The sequence below is a fragment of the Theropithecus gelada genome, chromosome 8, assembly GCF_003255815.1.
Source record: "Theropithecus gelada isolate Dixy chromosome 8, Tgel_1.0, whole genome shotgun sequence".
NCBI classification, from domain to species: domain Eukaryota; kingdom Metazoa; phylum Chordata; class Mammalia; order Primates; family Cercopithecidae; genus Theropithecus; species Theropithecus gelada.
The window spans coordinates 18,738,183-18,763,557 of NC_037676.1; the positions used below are offsets into that span (position 1 = coordinate 18,738,183).

General features: G+C 40.3%; 1 protein-coding gene across 1 annotated transcript; it reads left to right on the plus strand.

Annotated features, from left to right (window-relative positions):
- The first annotated feature begins 252 nt into the window (after nt 1-252).
- ATP6V1B2 (ATPase H+ transporting V1 subunit B2) lies at nt 253-24,077 on the plus strand. Its single transcript, XM_025393232.1, has 14 exons — nt 253-735; nt 8,388-8,443; nt 11,493-11,591; nt 12,387-12,480; nt 12,610-12,687; nt 13,549-13,688; nt 14,022-14,123; nt 14,474-14,571; nt 15,162-15,285; nt 17,223-17,373; nt 18,826-18,908; nt 19,616-19,720; nt 20,536-20,665; nt 22,643-24,077. Exons 1-14 carry the CDS (start codon nt 513-515, stop codon nt 22,780-22,782), a joined length of 1,623 nt encoding a protein of 540 aa, XP_025249017.1. The 5' UTR covers nt 253-512; the 3' UTR covers nt 22,783-24,077.
- Nucleotides 24,078-25,375: the final 1,298 nt, after the last annotated feature.

Here is a 25,375-nt window from a genome sequence, read left to right on the forward strand (position 1 = left end):
TACACTAGTCCCACCCCTTAGACAGCTTCCACATCTGTTCCTGTTTTTCACACCGCTTCGCACATCCTATAACAAGTCAATATATGTTTGTTGAATGGATACATGCGTGAACGAATTGGTAGGGAGTAAAGTGAACTAAATGATGCCACGTGTGTTAACAATCACTGAAACATGTTTTCCATTGCTTCTGTTTTTCAAAGCGGTTTTCACAGCTTGAATTCTCTCCATTCAGCGTCATGAAAGCCCATTCGAAATGGACATCAGCTGACGTTTGCCTGCACGCATTTGCCTTCCTCCCCTCCCGCTTGTCCGCCTCTCTTTTGGCTGGTTTTTCTCTTTCCTGCAATCTGCCCTGTTTCGCTTCCCTTCCCTCTGCGCCCGCGCCCGCCTCCCAGCACGCTGGTCAGCTCCTCTCGCCCGCAAGCCCGCCAGGCCCCGGCGGCGCGAAGTCACGAGGCTGGGGGCGGCCGGCGGCGAAGGGGGCGGGGCGAGGCCGGGGCGCCGCAGCGCGCATGGGCGGAGCCGGGGGCGCGCGCCGCTTTGGTATATCCGCGCGTGCGCGGCGTCGCTGCTGGGCCAGTCGGGACGGAGGAGACAAGATGGCGCTGCGGGCGATGCGGGGGATTGTCAACGGGGCCGCACCCGAGCTACCCGTGCCCACCGGTGGGCCGGCGGTGGGAGCTCGGGAGCAGGCGCTGGCCGTCAGTCGGAACTACCTCTCCCAGCCTCGCCTCAGTGAGTATCAGAGAGCAAGACGTCTCCGGTCTTTGCTCCCTAGCCTAGCCCTTTGCTCCCACTCACCTGCTTAGCCAGCGGGTAGGGTGCAGGATTTATTTTTCCCTCCCGCGTCTCCCCTCCGACCCTGACCCACTTGTCTCTTTAGAAGGAGATTTGCCTGTACCTAGTATTTCCGGGAGGTGGGCTGAGGGCAAGAGCACCAGCAGGAACTTTTTCCTGGGGTTGGTGGGCTCCTGGCTATTGCCCTACACCCTTACCCCCTCCCCTCCCCAGCTTCCCTAGTGGGGAGCATTCTCAGGCACTTGCTTCCCGTCCCCGAGGGCCACTTCTTGTCACTCCGATCTTAATCTTCCCCTGACTTCATTTGGATATCTAGGGGTTGAGGGAACGCCCCTTCTTCTCCCCTTCCCCTGATGAGGACCTCAGTGGGGTTTTCAGCTACTGCGGAGGGCAGACGGTAGAGCCATCGCTGGCGTGGTCAGGCCTTTCGTGGATGGAGGTCAGGCCAGTTAGCCAGAGGGAGATGTGGCTTGGTGTTCGGTGGAGGGGCTGCTCCACAGAAGGACACCTAGATATCAGAAAACGCTAGAGCTGAAAAGTACCTTGCAGGTCATCCAGTCCAACCCTATCATTTTACAGGTGAGAAGCCTAAGGTTCTGGAAGGGGTAGAATTTGCCATGCTTCAGACACTTATTGGCAGAGCAGGGACTAAAAATCCAAGTTCTTAAATTCCCGCTGGGCCTTTTTCTACCCTTGCCTCTTCATTTACTGACCAGTTAACCGAACTTGGTTGAGTGCAAGGTTCTTTGGGGAAGCCAAGTGGCTTTGCCCATAGATGGTGTGTGTGCATAGGCTTGTTTAAGTGTTGTGATTATTTAAATAAAAAGGCCTTAATGAACTAGGTTTAAGTGGATAGCTCAGCAATTCCGAAAGAAATGGTTCTTGATTACTAGGGAATGCAGTTGTGTAGCATCTAACTTCACAGCGTTCTTGGGAACTGGCAATGAGCCAGTTCCCAGTTTTTAAAAAAGTCTCGAAATAGACTTTTTTAAAAACTGGGAAAAGCACATGATGTTTCCCCGGGTGGTGAGGCTGCATTTTCACTGGTTAATTACCAGAGTGCCTGTCTGTAGGTGGCCGATTGGTTAAAAAGGATTTCAGATGAAGGGTGTTAGCCTGGGCAATCTGAAGCCTGACTAATCCACATCCTGATCTGTCACTGGGTCATGTGATGGCACTGCAGTGTGAAGAAAAAGGAAAACATTTGATTCGGTGGATTGCTGAGATGTGCCTTTTACCCTGGGAATTGTTCGAATTAGACAATGTATGTTGGGGCTTATCTGAGCTGAAGTAGCTACTTCAGGAAATCGGCAGATGTTGCATTCTTATGCAAACCTTGGCAATAAATTTATACCTACGAATTACAGATTCTCTTTTATTAATTACGTTTGTATGCATTGCTTTTCTTTGGGCAGAACAGATAGACGTTAGTGGTGCCTCTCAAAAGAGGTTATAAAGGTGCAGTAGTCAGTTTCCATATAATCAATCATTTCAGAGAATATCAACTGAAATAATGTTGTTTAAAGATACTCCATGATTAAGATTGTAAACCTTTAAGAGAGATGAATGTGATTTCTCCATAGTTCGTACGTACTTAGCCAGTTGCTGAAGAATTTTTGCAGACGTTATTCTTGACAAAACTGTTGTAGCACAGGGCTTCACACTGAACTGTTAGAGGTCAGGGATCCTTTTTATCCCCACTGCCTAGCACAGTGCCTGACACATAGCATGTGTCTTGTAATTGTGTAACTTGTATTTAAACTCCTTGCTCAAATAATTCAGTGGATAGATTGTGAACATGGGCGGAATCAGAGCAGGGAGTTGAAATGCCTGGTTGAGTTTCACTTGTATATCCGTGTTATTCTAAAAAGCATAAATGATATCGTACTTAGGCTAACAACTAACAGCATTTGAATATCTTCTTCTTTTGCCATATTTTTCATTCTACGCAAAAGTTTTAATTGCTTCTGAGTAAATGCTGATTAACGTCTTAATGTTTGTGGTTTGGTTTTGTTTTTTTTTTTTTTTTTTTTTTTTTTTGACGGAGTCTCACTGTCATCCAGGCTGGAGTGCAGAGTGGCGCGACCTCGGCTCGCTGCAACCTCTGCCTCCCGGGTTCAAGCAATTCTCCTGCCTCAGCCTTCCGAGTAATTGGGACTACAGGCTCATGCCGCCATGCCCGGCTAAATTTTTGTATTTTAGTAGAGACCGGGTTTCACTGTGTTGCCCAGACTGGTCGCGAACTCCTGAGCTCAGGCAGTCTGCCCCGCTAGGCCTCACAAAGTGCTGGGATTACAGGCATGAGCCACCACGCCCAGCCAACCTCTTAATTTTTGTAAATTGATTGATGATATAATTTAAGGGGATATGTAATTATAGTTATTTTGTGTGTGTGTGTGTGTGTGTGTGTGTATATGTTGAGACGGGATCTCACTGTTGCCTAGGCTGGAGTGCAGTGGTGTGAGCTCAGGTCACTGCAACCTCCACCTCCCAGGCTCAAGCGATCCTCCCACCTCAGCCTCTCGAGTAGCTGGGACTACAGACGGACACCACTACCTCCAGCTAATTTTTTTTAATTTTTATTTTTTATTTTTGGTAGAGATGGGGTTTCCCCGTGTTGCCCAGGCTGGTCTCCAACTCCTGAGCTCAAGAGATACGCCCGCTTTGGCCTCTCAAAGTGCTGGGATTACAGGTGTGAGCTACTGTGCCCGGCCTAAAGCTTCACACGGAACCTTTAGAAGTCAGAGATCCTTTTTGTGTCCCCACTGCCTAGCACAGTGCCTGACAAATAGAATGTGCCTTGTAATTGTGTAACTTGTATTTAAACTCAAAAAGTTGTGGTTTTTGAATGAAGAAATGGAGTAATGTTGACAGCTCCACCGTACAAATTAGATCCTTTTTAAAAATAGCTTCCAGATTATAGGACTTTTAACAAGAAATGGAAAACATATTCAGGCTTGAAATTAGGAAATTATCTTGAGCATTTTAGTTGAATTTCTGAAGTCACAAGGAATGAAATCTTGATTTTCTCTTAAAAGGAAAGGTTCAACAACATACATAGAGCTTTTGAATGCTATATATTTTTAATTCGGTCGTCTCCATTTTTCTTGAGACCCTAAATCAACTGACCTTAAGTTTCTTTTTTTTTTTTTTTTTTTTTTTTGAGACGGAGTCTCGCTCTGTCGCCCAGGCTGGAGTGCAGTGGCCGGATCTCAGCTCACTGCAAGCTCCGCCTCCCGGGTTCACGCCATTCTCCTGCCTCAGCCTCCAGAGTAGCTGGGACTACAGGCGCCCGCCATCTCGCCCGGCTAGTTTTTTGTATTTTTTAGTAGAGACGGGGTTTCACCGGGTTAGCCAGGATGGTCTCGATCTCCTGACCTTGTGATCCGCCCGTCTCGGCCTCCCAAAGTGCTGGGATTACAGGCTTGAGCCACCGCGCCCGGCCTGACCTTAAGTTTCTTATAAGGCAGAGCTAGCCCTGCAAAAAGTCAAAATAGGAATCTTCTCCTTGCTTTTTTTCTAGAACCTCTTCTTTAGGTGCCCACTGCTCATGGTGTGGATCTTTACTCTTCTTTTACAAGAGAGGATGATTGCTCTGGGTTTTTGTTTTGCTAATAAGGTGGAGGCTAAAAGACTAGGACACATTATGCAATGGCCGTCAACTTTTTTTCTGAGTGTTTCATAATCATTAAATGGTGTTAGTAATGTTGAACAGTCTCCTGTCCTGCAGGAGGAAGAGGATGTCGTCTGACAAAATACGTGCTCCTTAAAACCTGTGTAGATTTTGGGTTTTAAGTGTTACTTCGTAAATACTTGTTGTCTGCCTGATACGATAGTTCAGAATCAAAGCCAAGACATTTTGGTTGTAAAATATGTTAAGAATGTAATGTATCTTCTGTGTTGTCAGAAGTTCTGATTATCCCCCGTACACCGACCTACGGACTCAAATTCTTGTTCATTTGGAGAGGAGTGGTCAGTATTTTGGTAAATAGAAATATTTAGGTAATTTGCAAATCGGTTGTTGTCTTTTTTGAAGGGCAACTTAATGTCTTTTACAGCCATACTGTAAACTGGTATCTCTGTTTTGGGCTGTTAATGGTAATGGTGAGGAAGGCTGGATAAATACTGTCGAGAGATAAAAGGTAGTGTTTGTTATCATTCTGCTTGGTTTTCTCTCAGATAGTTTTAGTACCATGGAACAGAGCTGTAGTTTTATATAAATTGTCTTTTAGTTCCCACTTGTAGTCCAAGTGCTAGAAGCTGTATGATCTCCATACTTTTTAATTGTACTGGAGACTAAGGCCAGAAATAATATAGGGTCATAGAGTACCAATCCTAAGATTAAAGAAAAACAAAACAGTTAGAAGCCTGGCTCCCCCATTTAAAAACAAACTTATCAGGGCCTTAGTTTCCTTAGGGTGCATCAGCCTTGCCTATTGTGTTAGCCATTTTCTGTTCCTTTTAACAGAAAACCTGAAACTGGATAATTTATAAAGAAAAGGAATTTATTTCTTAAAGTTCTGGAGTCTGGGAAGTCCAAAGTGGAGGGGCCACATCTGGTGAGAGCCTTCTTTCTATTGGGACCTGAAAGAGTCCCAAGGTGGTTCAGGACATCACATGGTGATGGGGCTGAGAATGCGGAGGCACTAGCTCAGGTGTCTCTCCCTTTTGTAAAGCCACCAGTTCCCTTCACAGGATAACTCATTAACCCATAAATGGATTCATCCATTCATGACAGCAGAGTCCTCATGACCCAGTTCCCTCTTAGAGGCCTAACCTGTCAGTACTGCCACATCAGGGATGAAGTTTCAACTTGTTTTGGAGTTTCCGAGGGGATATTCAAACCCTAGCACCCACCTCGTTGTGTTCTGTGAAGGTGAAATCAGATAGCCTATCTGAAGATGCTCTGTAAAAACATGAAACTCTTTCCAGCTATAAAGCTGGGTCACATTTTTATCTTATTTGGATTATAACATGTCTTAGCTTTGTTTTTATATGTCAGTTGAATTTAAACCAAGCATGTTTAACCTCTGGTTTGTTTCGAAGTGTCTCCTCATCGCCTCATATTTTTCGTGATTTTCAATGCAGGAAGATGGCTGAATCACCTCCACCAGATTCTCCGTTCTCTACTTAAACTCTTCCAGTAGCTACGACTCCATTGGAAAAAGATTGTTTTGTGATTATGACAAAGCGTAGACACAGGGAAATATTCCCTGATGCGAACAGTAAAAACCTGTTTTTCATAGCTAAAATTGCAGGCTTGCGAAACTTTTGGGTGATATCGCTTCATAATTCTTAGAAGATACCATACCACAAAAAATGGACCGGTTCAGTTTTAGAATTTGGGCTATAGTAGAATCAAAGAATAAGTGGCCCTGGAGCTAGAGTGTGCACGTTCAGAGCCTTGGGCTGGTTGCTTGTGTCCTTGGGCAAGACACAATAATTTCTCTGAGAATAATTTTTCTCTTCTGAAACTTAGAATAATGATAGCTAACTCATATGTCTATTATGGAGATTAAATGAGAATTCCTGAAAAGTGCTTACTAAATGTATGCTGGTGTTATCAGTTAACCTGCAAGGTTACTTATTGGCTTTTTGAAAGGCTGGATACATTGTTGCAAATTTAGAGACTTTTGAGGAAGTAGAATCTTGCCTTCTGTAGTAGAAGCCAACTTGATTCACTGTTTCCAGGAAAAGCTATGATTAGTGTTTCTTTTTCTTGGTCATACTTTTGCTCGTGACTGGCAAAATTTCATGGTTTGGAATGAGCTTGAATTTTAAATATGAGATTCTGAAGCTTTATTGTTGTAGAAATTAGACGTATAAAGGAGATACAGTCTTGTCGAATAAAAGAGAATTTTAAGAACCTGATGTATTTTACTGATGTTTCATTTTATCAAAACAGTTTATCATAAATCTCAACACCATATCCCCTCCCCGACCCCAGCTGTTTGGTAAAGGTTTTGGAAAGGTCTACGTTTCTGCATTTCTGAAAACTGGTTTCAAGAAAACATATTTCTAATGTAGCTCACTTTCCATTTCCACTTGGCAATTTTAGAAAGTCATTGAAAAACAATGTTGGGAGTCTTTTTAAAATGAGAACAATGAAGAAATCTTTTGGGGGTTGGAATTATGTTTTTTAAGAGTATTCGATCATTTTAAAACAGTAGGGATAGTTTTCATAAAAGTGGCAGAGTGGCAAATGGGGTCTTTCTAGTAATCTAGGGGAATGATTAATCCTTTCACATGACCATCCCTCCAAGTAACTTGCTTTTTATCTAAAGTGAAAAACAAAAAACAAAAAAACACTTCAGTTGGGGGCCTCTATTGAGACAGTTACAGTACAATTACTGATATATTCAAGCAAATATGTGATGTCTGGATTTAAACGTCCGGTTAGCAGGAAAGATGGAAGCCCTGACAGCGCTGTCTGCTCCGTCCCAGCGTTTGTACCAGGGCTCTGGCTTCCCAGCCTGAGGCTGAAGGAGTTGTAATTTTAAATTCCGAAGCCCCTCGAGTGGACAGACTGGTTAGTAAATGGTTTCCTCATTCTTGGGAGTCCACATCTCTGCCAGGAATCTCTGTGCAAACTCATTATAAGACCTCAAAAGAAACCTAGCAAGTGACAAATTCCCAGTTGCTAGACAGCTTCATATTAATTATTTTAGGCCTTATAGTAAATTTTCTTCAAAACTTTGGTTCATGTATTTTTTTCAGTTTTTCTGCTTATGAAATTTAGTGAATTTTGTAGGTGTCTGGTAGAATTACTGTCCCCTGAGTGTTCTTATACCTGATCCCCCTTTCACTTGCCGTGCAGGTGTGATAGGTGAGGGCTTTGGGTAGGACCTGCTGGGGTAGAGTAGCAGTTTATTCTTAGGGCGCACTTTGCAGTGGAAAACAACAGTTTCTAACCTGGCAGTAACATTTGACTTTTTTTTTAAAAGGATACTTTTCTTATCTTGTTTGACCTCTGGCCTTTCTTTCCATTGCCTACTCCCTCCTTCAAAAGCTCTTTTCCCTTAGTTTTTATGACACCATTTAATTATGGCTTTTTACCTTGCAGGCTATATACAATTTCTCCGATTTCCTTTGTGACTTTGGTCACTTCTGCTTAACATTAAAAATTCCCTTTCCTCATCTACTTAGCTAAATGCCACCTCCTCTATAAAGTTTTTACTTTTCTCCCTGAGATGAGAACTATTGTCCTGTTGCTGCTGTGCTCCCACAAACCCTCTGCAGGCCATAGTGAGAGCCCTTATCACATCACATTCTAACTCTCTCATAAGACCGAACTTTCAAAGGCAAGCAGAGTCTGTCCCTCTGTGTCTTGTTTTTGTATGCTGGGTGCTTAGAACAATGACTTACTCTTACTAAGGATTCAAAATATTTTTGGTTGGATGACAGTGAGTTATAAAAAGTTCTGTAGGCACAGACATTTTTATAAATGCATTAAAAATTTTTGTAACTATTTGAGTGTCGCGTATTCTAATAGATATGATAACGTAGAAAGGATTTTTGGTAATGCCAGAGAGCTAATTTAAGCTTTTGTGTTGTTTGACTAAAGCTGACTCTTCTGTATTTCTTTCTAGCATACAAGACAGTATCTGGAGTCAATGGTCCACTAGTGATCTTAGATCATGTTAAGGTAATACCACTATCTCTTATGGTCTATTTATGTAGTTAAAAATGTGGCATTAGGTCCTATTTAGTACGCTTTAAATTTTTGTTATGATTTTTAAGCCATGCTTTAGACTGAGTGTCAGTCAGTCTAAAGCCCAGATACCCTGATACCCTTGGCTATCAGATACCCTGGGCTAAGCTTTTTACCTGAGCTGTTTGACCAAAGTATCATCCAAGAAAATAATTTCTATAATATGTTTTCTAGAACAGTAATTGTACATTGGTTACTGGGGTGGGTCAAGGAGAGGCATACAATTACTAGTTTGTCGAGAGAGGTTAATGATGCGTTTGTGCTTGGCATGTGACCCCTCTGGAAGCAGAAGATACATCGAGAAACATTTCTTAAAAGAAAGGGCAAAGTGCGTTGCCTCTTCTGCTTTATCACTAAGGTAATATCTTTGTGTGTGATAAGGCACCTGTAGAAAGTAATCTCAAGATGAAACCTAGCGACTTTACCTCCTGACTGCAGTTTGATATGTGCTGAAGATTGATTCAAAGCCATAATCAAACTTAAGTTGTACAAGATTTAGGCAGGTGCCCATTAACGTTTTGTGAAAGAATACAGCCTACTCTTTTGTTTTTTGAGAACAATGTTAGGAAGCTTTGTTTGTTTCTGTATATTTTAATTGTTTTCTATATTCTTTGTTAAATAAACTTTTGGACTCATTTTTAAAATACGAATTTTTTAATATTACTAAGTATATTATTGAAACAGCTCAAAAAATATTTGGGCTCAATAGTGTTAAGTGCTGAGCCCAGTACAGAAAATAAAATGGTGAACAACAAGAATGGGGTCTCCCCTAATTGAGCATAGTATAGTGGAGATGCAGATATAGTATCAATGTCTACTTGGTACGTGCTGCGAAGAGTCAGTTAGGGTGCTGTGAAAGATTATACTGGGAAGGACTTAGAAACCGTCTCTGAGGAAGTAATTTTAAGAGACCTAAAAAAGCTTCATTGAATGTTAGTTACATTGGGGTATAGTTATAGGTGAGGGAAGACTGGTAAATAAATTTTATGTAGTTGTAGAAAAATCTATTTAGATCGTGAGATTTATAGTGATTTGTTTTGATTTTAGATTTTGGCTTTTGTTTTTAACATAAAACATACAGGATCAAGGAACAGATAGTCTCAGGCAAATTATATCAGAATAGAAGAAGATGAAGCACTGCTGCCCACTGGTTTTGTGAAGTTAGCATATCTTTGTCTCCAAACCAGAAAAAGTGTAGTATTAGAAAAGAAAAATAGCTGTTCTCACTTATAACACAGATGCCAAAATTCTTAATACATTCATGTTAGATATTAGCAAAAATACCTATGTAAAATATCAGCAAAAGTAGGCCGGGCGCGGTGGCTCAAGCCTGTAATCCCAGCACTTTGGGAGGCCGAGACGGGCGGATCACGAGGTCAGGAGATCAAGACCATCCTGGCTAACACGGTGAAACCCTGTCTCTACTAAAAAAAATACAAAAAACTAGCCAGGCGAGGTGGCGGGCGCCTGTGGTCCCAGCTACTCGGGAGGCTGAGGCAGGAGAATGGCGTGAACCCAGGAGGCGGAGCTTGCAGTGAGCTGAGATCCGGCCACTGCACTCCAGCCCGGGCGACAGAGCGATACTCCGTCTCAAAAAAAAAAAAAAATTACATTTAAAAGCGTAGATTGGCAAAGATGGAAAGGATACTTTTTTATACTGCTAAGGAGACTGTAAATTAATAAGGTTCCTTTACAGAGTTAGTTTGGCAGAAAATGGGCATAGCTTGTATGTGGCCCACCAAATGGCTTTGGGAAATTCTGGCTTGTATGAGGAGCCACATGCAAGAATACTCATTGTAACATTTTTGTGTTCGCGTAAATTTGGAACAACCCAAAACTCCACTGGTAGAAGAACTGCTAAATAAAATGTAGTGTAGTTATCTAATTTAACTGTACATCCTCTGTTTTAACATTAATTCTAAGGTGCCCATATCTCCAAAGGGTCTTACAACCAATGGCACATCATAGTTTAATTGGCAGGTTTTTTTTTTTCAACATCACACAGAATAATGATGCATCTTTCAATTATGTTGATAAAATAAGTATTAACGTGACAGAATATCATGTTAATATCAGGTCAATTGTAAAACAAATTGCGGAAAACAAATTGCCATTTACGTAAATCACCAAACTACATTTTTTGGAGACATGTCTTTTTAAAGAGTAAAAATGGGTTAGAGGAATATGTATCTTGTTAGGAGAACTAGATTGAGGATGAGACTTAAGCATTATCTTGTTATAATAGTAACTATTATTTAGTAACTTTTTTTTTTTTTTTTTGAGACAGAGTCTTGCTCTGTCAGCCAGGCTGGAGTGCAGTGGCGTTATCTTGGCTCACTGCAACCTCCGTCTCCCCAGCTCAAGCAGTTCTGCCCCAGACTCTTGAGTAGCTGGGATTACAGGCATGTACCACCATGCCTGGCTAATTTTTGATTTTTAGTAGAGACGAGGTTTTACCATGTTGGCCAGGCCGGTCCCCAACTCCTGACTTCGGATAATATGCCCATCTTGGCTTCCCAAAGTGCTGGGATTACAGGCGTGAGCCACTGAGCCTAGCCTATTTAGTAACATTTTATTCTTCCCCTGTCAACCACGCCTGAAGCACACAGTTGATTATACACACAACCTAGAAAGCAATCATCAGTTCTAGGTGGTGGGAACATGTTTATCTGTACCTTTCTGTAGCCTCAAAACTATAAAACATGCATACAGAGGAAAAGCAATATATTTAATTGCCATGTTTTCAAGGATTTAAGACCCTTCTTCTGTACCTTATGCTTTGTTTGCTAATATACGTGTCAGTGATGTGTGTTGAAAGGACTTAAACTACCTGAGGATATTGAAAGCTCTCAGCCTAAACCTGTATCTGTGGAGAGTAGGGGGTTGCACATTCAGACACACCATGGTAGAGACAGAGCATGTGTAGTAATTTGGAGGGCTTTTAAAATGTGGGTTATTGATCCTTTATTTTTTTTCTCTTTAGTTTCCCAGGTATGCTGAAATCGTCCATTTGACCTTACCAGATGGCACGAAGAGAAGTGGGCAAGTTCTGGAAGTTAGTGGTTCCAAGGCAGTAGTTCAGGTAAGTTTCACCTGGCCAGCTGAACTGTTGCCTAGCTGCCGACACATAGGGAACGCTACTTGTTTCTTTCTGTGATGATCATTGTGTAAGTGTTTTTAGAGTCTTTAGAGATTGGTTACCGGCTTCAGGGAAAAATAATTATCATTGCATGTTTTCTTGCTCAGTGTCAGCCACCTAGCTCCACTTAGTCCGACAGCAACACTAGTAAAATGGCTTTTTTTAAATGGATAAAATTAGTCATGTAGAAGGAGAGAGATGAAAAGCAGAATTCAGTGATGATGTGATGAAACCAAAAGAGCATCTGTCTGAGTCTCTTCCTTTAAATTGTCTCATACAGTTCCTAGTTTTTAATGTTACCTCACTATGGGTAATGGCAGTTTTCTCAATAACATGTTCCCCTCAAAAATAGTCTAAAGCAGGGATTGGCAAGATTTCTGTAAAAGGCCAGAGAGTAATGCTTTTAGGCTTTGTGGGGCCAACTAAATTCTCTTACATATTCTTCCTTCTTTTTCTTTTCTTTTCTTTTTTTTTTTTGAAACAACCCTTTAAAAATACATATATTAAAAAATTAAAAAACAAAACAAAACATGCTTAGCTTGTTTATCAGACTTGGCCTGTAGCATGAACCCTTGATCTGAAGGTTGACAATTTGATTTATTATATGTCTTTGCTCATTATATCAAAAGTAGTATACATTCGTGTATTTTATTTTATAAGAGCTGTTTAGCAGATGAATAAAATGTAAGTGCCCATGATCTAAATTACTTTTACCCTTCTGATTCTTTTTCTTGATAGGTATTTGAAGGGACTTCAGGTATAGATGCTAAGAAAACGTCCTGTGAGTTTACTGGGGATATTCTCCGAACACCAGTGTCTGAGGATATGCTTGGTAAATGGATATTATTCATTCTAAGCTGAGATCTGTTTCCTTTTAAACATATTTCCATAAGGTCTTTTAAAAATTATGAACGTTTGAAAGTCAGCATCTACTTTGTCCTGTCTTGTTACTGATTTCTAGGTCGGGTATTCAATGGATCGGGAAAACCCATTGACAGAGGTCCTGTTGTACTGGCTGAAGACTTCCTTGATATCATGGGTAGGGACAGTAGATGGATTTCTGTGTTTGGGATAAAATAGCCTCTCTCTGTCTTGTACCTTTGCCAGATAGAGAGTGGTGTTTGTGATACCATTTAAAGTAGATAAGCAACATACTCCATAGGTTATAAATTATTTTATTATTTAATTGTATTTTCTTAGAAATTATCTTAAAGTTTTATGTATTAATATTTTAAGATACTGTAAAATATCTAGATGTGTCTGAAATGTATATGGTAAAACCATGAATTTGAAATTAGGACTTCTCGGCACAGTGCGGTAGTTAACGAATGTAATCCCAGCACTTTGGGAGGCTGAGGTGGGCGGATCATGAGGTCAGGAGATGGAGACCATCCTGGCTAACATGGTGAAACCCCATCTCTACTAAAAATACCAAAAAAAAAAAAAAAAAAAATTAGCTGGACGTGGTGACAGGCGCCTGTAGTCCCAGCTACTTGGGAGGCTGAGGCAGGAGAATGACATGAACCCCGGAGATGGAGCTTGCACTGAGCCGAGTGAGCCACTGCACTCCAGCCTGGGCGACAGAGCAAGACTGTCTCCAAAAAAAAAAGCATTAGGACTTGTCTCTTATTTGCTATACCTTTATTTTACTTTAGGAACTTGAATTCTATTACTGTATATTTTGTGAGTCTACAAAAGAGTAAAGGAAAAAATTATTTCAAGTTTCGTATTTGAAAACTAACTGAATTTTTTTTTTTTTTTTTTTTGGTAGTAGAGAGATGCTTTATGTAGTTCTGGTCTTCTGGTGCTTTTTCTTTTCTTTTAATTTGATATGATTTCTAATTTCATTCATGAATATTGTGCCAACATGTTAAAATTTTCCTTTCTGGAAATACATTAGGTCAGCCAATCAACCCTCAATGTCGAATCTACCCAGAGGAAATGATTCAGACCGGCATTTCAGCCATCGATGGAATGAACAGTATTGCCAGGGGGCAGAAAATTCCTATCTTCTCTGCTGCTGGGCTACCACACAATGAGGTGAGGACTGGGATTGGTTTGCTATGAAATATAGCAGACAAGAATTTCTAAATGCATCACTGTTACTGATAAACCAAGTAAAGGATTTTCAAAATAAATACTCAGTGTGATTGTTTGTATAATCCAGTTACCTTAAATCTTTGTTTATGCACATGTCTTCTTGCTTACTCTTGCATATCTTTGCAAAAAGTACAAAATAGTTTCTTTGAATAAATCCCCTAAAACGTCCTGGTTTCATTTATGATTCAATTCCAAAAAGTTGACAGTAAAAGTTATTTTGTTGTAGAAATGTTATTTTAGATTTCAACTGAATTCTTCTACTTTGCTCATCAGATTGCAGCTCAGATCTGTCGCCAGGCTGGTTTGGTAAAGAAATCCAAAGATGTAGTAGACTACAGTGAGGAAAATTTTGCAATTGTATTTGCTGCTATGGGTGTAAGTAGATTTTTTTGTTTTAGTATGATATATAAAATTTTGCTTGTGTTATAAGAACAATGTAGTAAGCTGTACATATATAGTTGAATTTTTCTTTAGGTAAAGAATTTGCAGTCTGGCATTTTTGACCAAACTAAGGACTAAAACTTGGCATTTGACTAATTTGAAATTTAAAAATAATGTTGTTTGTGCCCCAAACCGGCTCTTTGTTCTATTGGCTTTTGTGAAAACTTTTGGGATACTTGAGATTTTAAAAGAAGGAACAATTCAAATCTGTAGCTTGGCTTTCATCAGAAATAAATGTTCAGGATTTTTCTTCTCCCAGCACTGATGAAGTTATTGTTATTTAGGTAAACATGGAAACTGCCCGATTCTTCAAATCTGACTTTGAAGAAAATGGCTCAATGGACAATGTCTGCCTCTTTTTGAACTTGGCGAATGACCCAACGTAAGTAAACAGAGCTATTTCTTTCTGTGGCCCAGACTCGGGATCAAAAATGTTTCTTAAGGTTGGGGAGGTAAAACGTGGTAATAACAGCATTTGGACCTAGCGGTGAGGTAACCCTGTATTTAAAGTCCAGCCCTGCTTCCTGATACTTATCTGGCATTGGGCAAATTACTTAGGTTCTGAAACTCGTAAAATGTGGCAACTGATACTTGTCTCATGGAGTTGTTTTGCATATTAAATGAGATCATACTTAATAAATTACCTAATACACAATCAACTCTCTGTAAATGATTTTTTCCTCTTACCTGAAAAATCTGGCTTTCATTTCTTCCCTGTCTCTCTCCTTCCTGCCCCCGGCCCCGCCCCACCCCAGTGTTGAGAAACCATACAACTGAGAAATTTGAGACATTTATAAATAACTGTTAATACCTTACTTAAGAATTTGTAAAGCAACAATTGCTTTGCTCTCCTGAATTTATTTAAAACTTTAAAAGGGGAATTGTACTGTTGTTTCCAGAATCATTTCTTTTTGTCTTTTCTTTTTGGTCTTTTGGTTTGAGTGGCCTAAGACTTACTAAGTTCCCTTTCAGCATTGAGCGAATTATCACTCCTCGCCTGGCTCTAACCACAGCTGAATTTCTGGCATACCAATGTGAGAAACACGTACTGGTTATCCTCACAGACATGAGTTCTTACGCTGAAGCACTTCGAGAGGTATCTTGTTCATGTTTTTCCCTCCGTTAAACAAAATTGGTTAATTTTCAGGGTTAACTTGTCGCTTTGCAAGTTTTCATTATTCTTCAATTATGGTTTTTTAATTCCACCGTTCATATATTAGTAGAATGGCTTAATAAATCAGAAAGGAAAATAATTCCTTTTTGTCAACTTGGTAGAAGTGATTAGAAGATAAGATTTAAATGGTTAGCCTGTGTATCTCATACTGTCACTGTCTCCATGGATTAAGAAATGATTGTAAAATGGAGTAAATCATTCAAGCTGTTTATTCAGTGACTCTCCTGGGAAGTTCTGTTTCTGTCCAGACTATTAATTTTTAACTCTTTTTATAATTCCATTTTTAATGAAGTTAATATATTATAAAGACCATACTCTGACAGTACTCTCTTCAGCACTTTTTTCTTCAGAAAACCTAATGTTTAGGAACAGTATTAAGATTCTAGCAGGCTGGGCATGCACGGTAGCTCATTCTTGTAATCCCTGCACTTTGGGAAGCCAAGACAGGAGGGGCACTTGGGATCAGGAGTTCATGACCAGCCTGGGTAACATAGCAAGACCCTGTCTCCACAAAATATTAAGAAATTGGCCGGGCATAGTGGCACACACGCTTGTGATCCCAGTTGCTCAGGAGGCTGAGGTGGGAGGATAGCTTGAGTCCAGGAATTCGAGGCTGCGGTGAGCTCTGATTGTGCCACTGTACTCCAGCCTGGGCAACAGAATGAGACCTGTCTCTCAAGAAAGAGATTTTGACAGTTACCCCTAGAAGTTTTGGGGTATTTTTTCGAATACGAGTTACTGAAATTTTGAGTAAGTTACTCTTTTAAGCACATAAAAAGACTTCTGAAGAGACAGGCTGTATCAATACCTCGCTTCTTAAAATTCCCTCAGTACTGTCACCATATCTTACTCTGCTATATTGCTGTTTCAGACTAACTCTAGTTAAGGACTAACTTTTCTCCCCCCATCCATCACAGACCAATACTTTTGTAAAATACAATAAAGATGAGTTATTAGAAAAGTGAAGTTTTAAATAGATATATAATTTACAAATGCAAATTTTAAAATTATTAGATTCAACAGGCATAAAATTATTCTGCCAGATTGCCCTGAAAGTTTCTAAGTGCTTATCTTACTTTCTCTGTGATCATTGCGTGTTGATAACAGCTGGTCTGCAGACCGCGCTGTGAGGAGCACTGCTGTAGCACGCTCCTTTGAAGATATCAGAGTAGCACTTAGAAGTTGCATTTCATAATGCTTTAGGGTTCTAGTTGATTGTAGGTTAACATGCACGCCTGTAGTCTAGTATCCATGTCTCTAAGGGAAAGATCGTTTATCACCATTCTTGTTTTGTGCAGTGGAATGGACTCCTGACTTTGTGACCCTCAGAAATTGTTTAATTTTTCTGACCCTTGATTCCAACTGTAAATTGGAGGTAACGCCTTCCTCATAGGGTTGCTGTGAGGATTAAATTAAATAATGTTGTAAAGCACAGCAGATGATTCCTGGTGTACATTTCCTTCCCTTTTGACCTTTTTGGGATTAGGTTAGATAAATATAGCTAGTTCTACCACGTGGAATAAATCTTGTGAACCAACAATCTTTTCTGTTTTAAAATTAACTTCCTTTGATTTATAAAATTGCAAACAGATTTTCTTCTAGCAAACTATTTGAAAACTTACATTATGGCAGTATGAGTTTAGCAAAAACCTTGTGGTCCCCCATTGTCAACATTTTTGTTACGGAATACTTTGAATTCATGTTGCAGGGAGATTTTTCTAAATCATTCTTAAGGACAGTATTTAAAACGAACATGATGGGATTTTCAACTTTGTACTTCGGCATGTTCAGACAAACGTGTTCTAACCAAGCTCGTTGTAATCTGGTATGTGATATTCTTCTCCTTGACCTGCTGTCAGGTTTCAGCAGCCAGGGAAGAGGTTCCTGGTCGACGAGGCTTCCCAGGTTACATGTATACAGATTTAGCCACAATATATGAACGCGCTGGGCGAGTGGAAGGGAGAAACGGCTCGATTACTCAAATCCCTATTCTTACCATGCCTAATGATGGTAAGTTTTGGTATTTGGATTATAACACACCTAACCTTTTTAAGGAGAGAGAAGACCCATCTTTCTTTTCGAGTTGAAATTATTTTGAGAACACATCCCCTAAGAGTTTATCTTGGTTATTTGTGGCTAAATAAAACATTTTTCATTTGAAAGTTACCCATAGTTACTATCCTTTTGTGGAGGAAAAGCAATTTTCTTCATAATTTAAGTTTTTAACTTTCATTTATTAGGTACTATTGAGTGTCTGCTGTTTGCAGGACACTGTTCTAAATGTAAAGAATTTTTGAAAAGAATTTATGATCTCTACTTACTGTAAGTTCCTCAGTCTAACTGGGGATGTTTTTTATGTGTGTGCCCCGGTAATTTAAGATGGCCATGTTAAGTGCCGCATGAGGAGTACAGGTAGTAAGCTCCACAAGACTTAGATTTTTTAACCAAGGGCTGGTTAAAAATGACTTTCCAATGCCTGTCTGCGTGTGTGCTCAGGGTGGCTCCTGGGGTACAACTGTTTAGAATTCCTCTCCTGTATTGCCTTTTTGTCCTTATTTCAGTTTTTCAACAACACTTTTACAAATTACGGTAAGTTATTACTGTAATTGAGCACTGTTCTGAGTGCTTTATAAATATTCACTCATTGCTTCTCATAGCAACTTTGAGGCAGATGCTGTTTGAGGCACAGGGAGGTAAAATGATTTGTTGAGGTTAGCAAGTGATAGATTTAGGACCCAGTTTGAGTTCATAATTCACACTGTTACTCTGTACTGCCTCTGACGTGAAAATGATTTGTTCCAGGGGAGTAGCTACAAAATGATGTAATTTAACAGATTTGGAAATGTGTTGCTTTGTGTGACCTTTTTGGTGCAGCCTGGCTAGTGTTTACTTCTCTGTGTTACATGCCTACATTTTGCATTGTGAAATGTTGTGTATCCATCTGACATAGCTTATGAACTAAGAGTGTTCTCAGTATACATCAGGTTGGCAAATTTCTGTAAGGGAACTTCGGGTTTAAAATGAAACTTGACCTGTATTGAGAGGGGAGAGCACTTACCTAGGGGAGAGAGTATTTTTTATGAATGCAGCCAGTTTGCCTCATAGAGCCAACACGCATCTAACTGCTGCAACCAAACTCAGCTGACCAGTATAGTTGCCATTAGCCACATTTGGCTATTTAAGTTCAAGTTAACTAAAATTAAATAATTGAAATTAAGTTTTTTCAGTTTTGTTAGCCATGTTTCAAGTGTTAGATAGCCACATTAGGCCAATGGCTACCGTACTGCACAGCACAGACACGGAACATTTGCAGCATCACAGAAAATGACTCTAACAACACTCTTCTAAGTAATGTTACAGGTAGTACAGATGGACTTCTTGTGGGTTTGGTTCTGGGAGATGGCCACTGTAAAACTCATAACCTAAATGTGCCATGCTTAATGTCGACTGTTCCTCCGGTAGATATCACTCACCCAATCCCGGACTTGACTGGCTACATTACAGAGGGGCAGATCTATGTGGACAGACAGCTACACAACAGACAGGTACTGGACGCGAGCAGTGCTCTGAAACTTGCAGGCTTGCTCATCCATTACTCTTTAGTGACTTGGATTTTGCTTTTGGGAATTGCTTTCCTTAGAAAGTATCAACTTGAATTGTTTTTAATGTGGCTATAAAATTGTCATTTCTGTTATCTTAAATTCTGGTGTGGGCAGAGCACCAGAATTAAGAATCGTCACTTTTCTTTATTGTGTCTTAAAATGGAGTCACTTGCCTCCAACAGCTTTTTTGGGAATTCTGTTCCTTAATGGTATCATCTACCAATCTTGTTTTTAATAGAAAAAAATGACTTTTCCATGCTTTTCTAGTAGATGCTGCTAAAATCAGCTTTTAGGAATTACTGTTAATCTTTTTATTTCGTATATAATTTTTTGAGTCAGTTCAGAAGACCATTTTGACTCAATAATGTGGTAGTACTTACCAAACAGATGTTGAAAGTTTAGTTTTTTAAAATAGTCTTGTACAGTGTTATAGATGAGACTTTGTTGGATTTGATTCTTGAAAGAAATACTGTGCCATAAAGTGTTTCTTGCTACCTTTTCTTCCCAGGAAGAGACAGTAGAATCCATCTAGGAGACAAATGCAGCAGTTTTCTGTGATTTAAGATGTAATAATGAATTTCAAATGCTTTTTGTAAAACTTGAGTATTGTACTTAAATATAGTATTTTTTCCCCTCTCATTCTACCCAAGATTTATCCACCTATCAATGTGCTGCCCTCACTATCACGGTTAATGAAGTCTGCTATTGGAGAAGGGATGACCAGGAAGGATCATGCCGATGTATCTAACCAGCTGGTACGTACATTCTTCTAAGAACGGTGTTTGAAAAAAATGGATGCCTTTCTGCTGTCTTGCACCTCCTGTCTTTCACCCTTACCACTTTTCCCCATCCACATGGAATTTTAGTGTAGACTTGATATGACATACATAATCATTCATTAGAACCACAGCAGCCTTTTCTCATAAGGATAGATGCTGATGATCAAGATTAGCTTGAAACCCATGTCTAATGCTATCATGTTTCCAAATAAAAAGCCAAGCAATGAGGTTGTTTAAATTTTTTATTAGCGATTTTAGTGTTAATTATAGAGTATTCCTGAAAGGTTGCTCTCACCTCTTTCTTGCTCAACATATTAAGCCATCACCAGAACACTAAAGTGTACAGTTTTATGTAGTCTCTGAAATCCTTGATTTTTATAGTCATATAAGATTGTACACTAACACAAATAAAGAAAAATACTATGGCCATAAAGTAGAAGTGGTAAACTTAGTGATATCACAGATTTTTTTTTTTTACTAGAACTTCAAGATGGATTTCTCCTTATGAGTTCTGATTTTCAAGTGGTCTATAAATTTTGAGCTCATTAACATTGAAGAAGTGTGTTTTTTGTAGAGCATTAGGAGTGTCTGTGTATTGTATGCCTGAAAACTCCTTTCTGAGTGAGAATATAGTCCTTCTGGTACTTTCATATGAATTTTATGTGAATTGATTTTGTAAATTCCTTCTATGGGCTCTTGTGAGGAAAACTGGAGCAGTACATTCCTATATCCCAGATGACTGAACATTTTGAGAGCCTCTCTCTGCTGATGGGAGCCTTTCTTTTCTTTAGTATGCGTGCTATGCTATTGGGAAGGATGTACAAGCCATGAAAGCTGTCGTTGGAGAAGAAGCCCTTACCTCAGATGATCTTCTCTACTTGGAATTTCTGCAGAAGTTTGAGAGGAACTTTATTGCTCAGGGTAAGATGACTGTTGTCTTACAAACATAAAACGCCTTGTGTGTAATTTTGAAAACTGCTTTCCAAGCCGGAGGGAATTCTCATTGGTTTCTATACAGTTATTTCTCTGGTTAGAGAAGAGGCTCTGTCACCTGCCTGCCTTAACCCTCTGGCTTCTCCTCTGCCTTCTAAATACCTTGGGAAGATCTTGACTTGATTTTCCAGTTACTTAGCTACCATCTCACTGTTTTCCTTCTTCCATCGCGCTTCTGAATCCTCCTTCCCAGGCCCTCTGCTGTGCAGCTTCGTTGCCAGTTCTCCTTGCTGCTGACTTCTTAGCAATGATCTGCTTTGACATTTGGGGCTTGGCACTTTCCTGATTCATCCATATTCATCTCTTTTTCTCATTTCTTACCTTCCTGCCTCTTAATTGTTAATAATCGGGAAAGCTCCGTTACCTGTTGTTTCTGCTTTCCCTCCCAGTGCCCACTTTTCACTCTGCTGTGGCTCTACAGTGTGTGGGCCTTCACCCGCTGTCCGGACCTCTGATTCCACACCTCCAGCCGCCTTAGGAACACCACTGTTGTTTATGCCACCATCCCCTGAGGCTCAGTGTACTCGGACCAGTTTTTTTGCTTTTTCCAAGTGACCTGCCTAGCAGTGCCCTTTCAATTTTTATCTACCTCTGGTATAATCATTGTTCCATTAACCCAAGCTCAGTAACTGGGCATTATTCTTAACCTTCTTTGCTTATTCTCCCGTGATCAATTATTTACTAATTTGTGTTGTTTTCCTTTGAAATATCTGACCCTATTCGGTTTTTATTTCCATTATAATACCTTAGTCCTGTATTTCTTAAACTGTAATATGCTTTTGAATCAGCTGGAAATCTTGTTAAAATGCAGATTCAGATGGAGCAGACCTTGGTGGGGACAGAGATTTTTCATTTCTGTGAATTCCTGGGTGATGTTGAAGCTGCCGGTCTCTGACCACTCTTGAGTCCAAAGGCCCTAGTCCAAACCTTTGTCCCATCACCCTTGGCCATTGGTGCCAACATTTTCACCAGTCTCCTTGACTCCCTGTGTGCCATTGCCAGGGTAAATATATTACTAATTTTATTGGTTGTCCCTCTACTAAAAAAACCTGTAATGGTTTTTATGACGTAGCATAGGCAGGATTTTCAAGCTGTTTTGCTTGGTCTCTCCCATCACCCCTGCTAATGCTAGTGATACTCTCTTAACATCAGTGGTGGTTACAGCAGGTGTGTTTACTTTGGAATAAATGCATCAGGCCGTACACTCAGGATGTGCACCTTTCCAGTTATATGATACATTATTATTCAAATCCCGAAAATATTCATATTATTGGAATGTTTTTAATGCAGAACCTGAATATCTTAAACAAAATAAAGTTTTCATCTAGAGAGAAGAACCCAGACCTCCAGCCTTGGAATCAAAGAATAAGATTTATGTGTGGGGATAAGGATGATTCTGCCACCAAAAATAATTTTAACAACTTGGAAAACCACTGACCTTCAGCTAGTGATGCTCTGGAGAGGGTTGCGTGTATTCAGGTGCTTGACTGGCATTTGTGGCCTTCTGAGCATCTGTGTTAGTTGCCTTCAAATTCAGCCTTTTCTCCTTGTGTGAACCTTCTGTGCTAGGGAGACTTTTCTCACTAACCTCTGGACAAAACATTGATTCTAGTTTCCATTGCTCAAGTGTGCTACCCAGTTGTCAAATCTCAGATCTATCTCCCCATCCTCTCCCGCAAGACTGTTCCCTGTCTCAGCCCAGCCGCCTCTTCCGCTTCTCTGGTTCCTTATGATGCTCACCGTCTGTGTCCTCTTTTCCTCACTCCTTCTCATTTAGTCTTGGGAGTCCCAACCTTTTTTCTAATATATATTTAATACACTGCTAGTCATGTAACAATACATACTGAATAACACTGCTAAGTTGGAAGTCATTTGCATTTATTAATTCAATCTCAATTTTTTAAGGTCCTTACGAAAATCGCACTGTCTTTGAGACTTTGGACATTGGCTGGCAGCTGCTCCGAATCTTCCCCAAAGAAATGCTGAAGAGAATCCCTCAGAGCACCCTCAGCGAATTTTACCCTCGAGACTCTGCGAAGCATTAGCTGCCGCTTCTGCACTGCTCCACACTCTTGTGAAATACTGGTTCTATTTTCTTTATTCCTTTTGCGCTCCCCAATCCCCACCTTTGTGTTGGAGTTTACTGTGTTACCCTGTAATTAAAAACAAAGAATAGGTAACATATTGTGCCAGTGTTGCAACATTTTAAACTGCTAACAGACCTTAAAATATCCCGTTCAGAAAACCTGGGTCCTCAGTGCTATGTTTAAAGTAGCTGCAGGGATGGAGTGGCGTTTTCTTATTGCTGTATGTATTGTACATAGTGGAGTAGTTAGTTACCTGATAACGGTCTCATTATTTGGGTCTCTTAGACCTTACCTCTCAACTCCCTCAAGAGTACCAGTCTCTGAAGTTATAATGCTTTGGTCTCTACATTAGGGGCAAGATCCGGTCTAAAAGAAGTCTCCTTTGAGAAGGGCCAAGAGGCTCTTTCCTGAGTGTGTGCTTTCGGTTTGTTGGTGTGCCTGTGTTGCTGGGCTGTGCTGATGCTCGAAGCAGATGGTTTTGACTGTCTACTTGCTCTTTCCTGTATAATGAATAGATGAGTGAAAGCAGTTTTCTTTTTCTCTTTAGTACATATGTATTGGGATTCCTGTGTCTTACAGCTCTCCCTCTCCAAATAATACACAGAATCCTGCAACTTTTGCACAGCTGGTGTCTGTCAGGTAGCAGTGAGGCCCCTTGTCTTGGTGATCCTTACTGGAGTTCCAAGCAGAGGAGTCACGTGATTAAAATCGCTAATAGAGTTGTTGTTTGGGGTACAAGATAAGAAGAAAGAAAAACCTACAGCCTTTCTACATTCTGACATACTAACAGTGGTTTCAGTTTCTAAAGTGTTTACCAGATGCCGAAGGCAAGGTGGGGAGCAAACGCACTTATGTTTACGGATATTTTAAACTCTGTTAGAGAGCAGCCTTTGAAAATCCCCAATTTTGTTCTGCTTTTTGACCTCTCTCTACCTTTTCAGGGTAATCTTTGTGGCACAAACGATAGCATTTCCAAGCTTTAGAGTTCTCTGAATTCCTGCGCCTTCCTGAACGTGAGCCCTGAGCGATCTTCTATGCAGTTCTGCCATGTGTCCTGTTTGGTCTCTCTGTGTTCGTTGTTACTTGTGCAATAGCGACTTCCCTACTCCGTGCATTCCGTCTTTCATGTTGTGTAAAGTTCTTCACTTTTTTCTTTGAGGGGGTGGGGGTGGGGGGAGTCAGCATGATTATATTTTAATGTAGAAAATGTGACATCTGGATATAAAATGAAATAAATGTTAAATTAAATGGAAGTTAACTAAAGTGACTCTGTATCTTCTAACGAGGAAAGCAGCAAGCAAATGTGTAATCACGCATCTCTTCAGTTCACAGCTCTGAGCATCATAACCAGGATTGGGAACCAGCCCTTGTGTTGTAGGGACAAGGCTTCCAGACTGCCCTTGCCGCTCTTTTCAGTACCGTCCCTTACAGCGTGCTGTACTTTGATACAGGGCTGAGTGTTCCTACAGGTGCTCCCCAGCATTCCTCATTTCAGACCTTGTCAGGACCTGTAGAGCCCATCTGCTGTGAGCGAAAGAGGGTACTAAATAGTGAAACACAGCTTGAAGCAAGCCAAAACCTGTTTCACATAAAATCTCACATGGATGTCCAGTGTATACAGAAACCTGGTGAAAGCACAGGGCGTGCTGTCATGGAGCGTCTCATTTCTCCCCACTCCAGTTCAAGGCAGCTTTCAGGAGATGTAGAGGAAAAAGCTTAATCATAAGGAGAACTTGGTAGACCTGAGTTGTCTTTCTGATTCTGCCAGTACTATATGGCCTTGCTTAGTTATTCAGCAAATTCGAGTCTGCTTGTCTGCTTCTATGCCTTTTAGGGTTATTGTAAGGATTGGAGATTTGTGTGTGTAAAACGCTAGGACAGTGCCTGGTCCGTAGCAGGCCACTGTTATTAGTAAACCTTTTTTAAGATAAATTTGCCTTATTACTCTTACATAATACTTAGGATTTGTTGGTTATGTAGCACTCTTATTAGTTTGTAACTTATTTTTTAGTGAAAACATTTTCTTAAGGAGCCTTTTTATACCGGAATAAGCCCTAATGAAAAGACCTGTTAGGAAGCCAAGTGTCCTCAAAGGTCAGGCTGAGTGACTCATTCAGCATTTATCCTTGCAGTTGAGTGCCACTTCGTTGTGTAAGATTTCATGGAAGTGAAAAAATGTTTTCAGACTAATGTCATAAATACCTCGCTAAGATGTTTTATTTTTACCAAGTGTGGGGGTACAAATCGTCTGAGGTCAACAGAGCATCCTGTGCTCTTGAAATTTTCTGTTACTCTCGTAAGGGAAAGTTAGCTTAATTCAGTATTAGGAGCCAACAGAAAATAGTTCCCCAGACTACATTTAAAATAGCATTTAGAGACTACAACCAGAAAAACTTGGCAAGGCAGTTCTTGAGGGAAAATTATCCTTTGTGGGGCAACTTAAGTAGAAGGAAGTGAGTTTTCTTAAATGAAACAGTCATGTTCCTTACTCAGCTACCAACTGTAGTTTTATTTCGAGCCATTTTTCCAGTTTGGGGTTGAACACCTGCCT

Bases quoted from the DNA above. Each gene is read 5' to 3' on its own strand.
- ATP6V1B2 (XM_025393232.1), top strand. From the start codon at position 513: ATGGGCGGAGCCGGGGGCGCGCGCCGCTTTGGTATATCCGCGCGTGCG. The intron at 11,592-12,386 runs GTAAGTTTCACC...TTTTCTTGATAG, and splicing joins GTTCCAAGGCAGTAGTTCAG to GTATTTGAAGGGACTTCAGG. The intron at 17,374-18,825 runs GTAAGTTTTGGT...TTCCTCCGGTAG, and splicing joins TCTTACCATGCCTAATGATG to ATATCACTCACCCAATCCCG.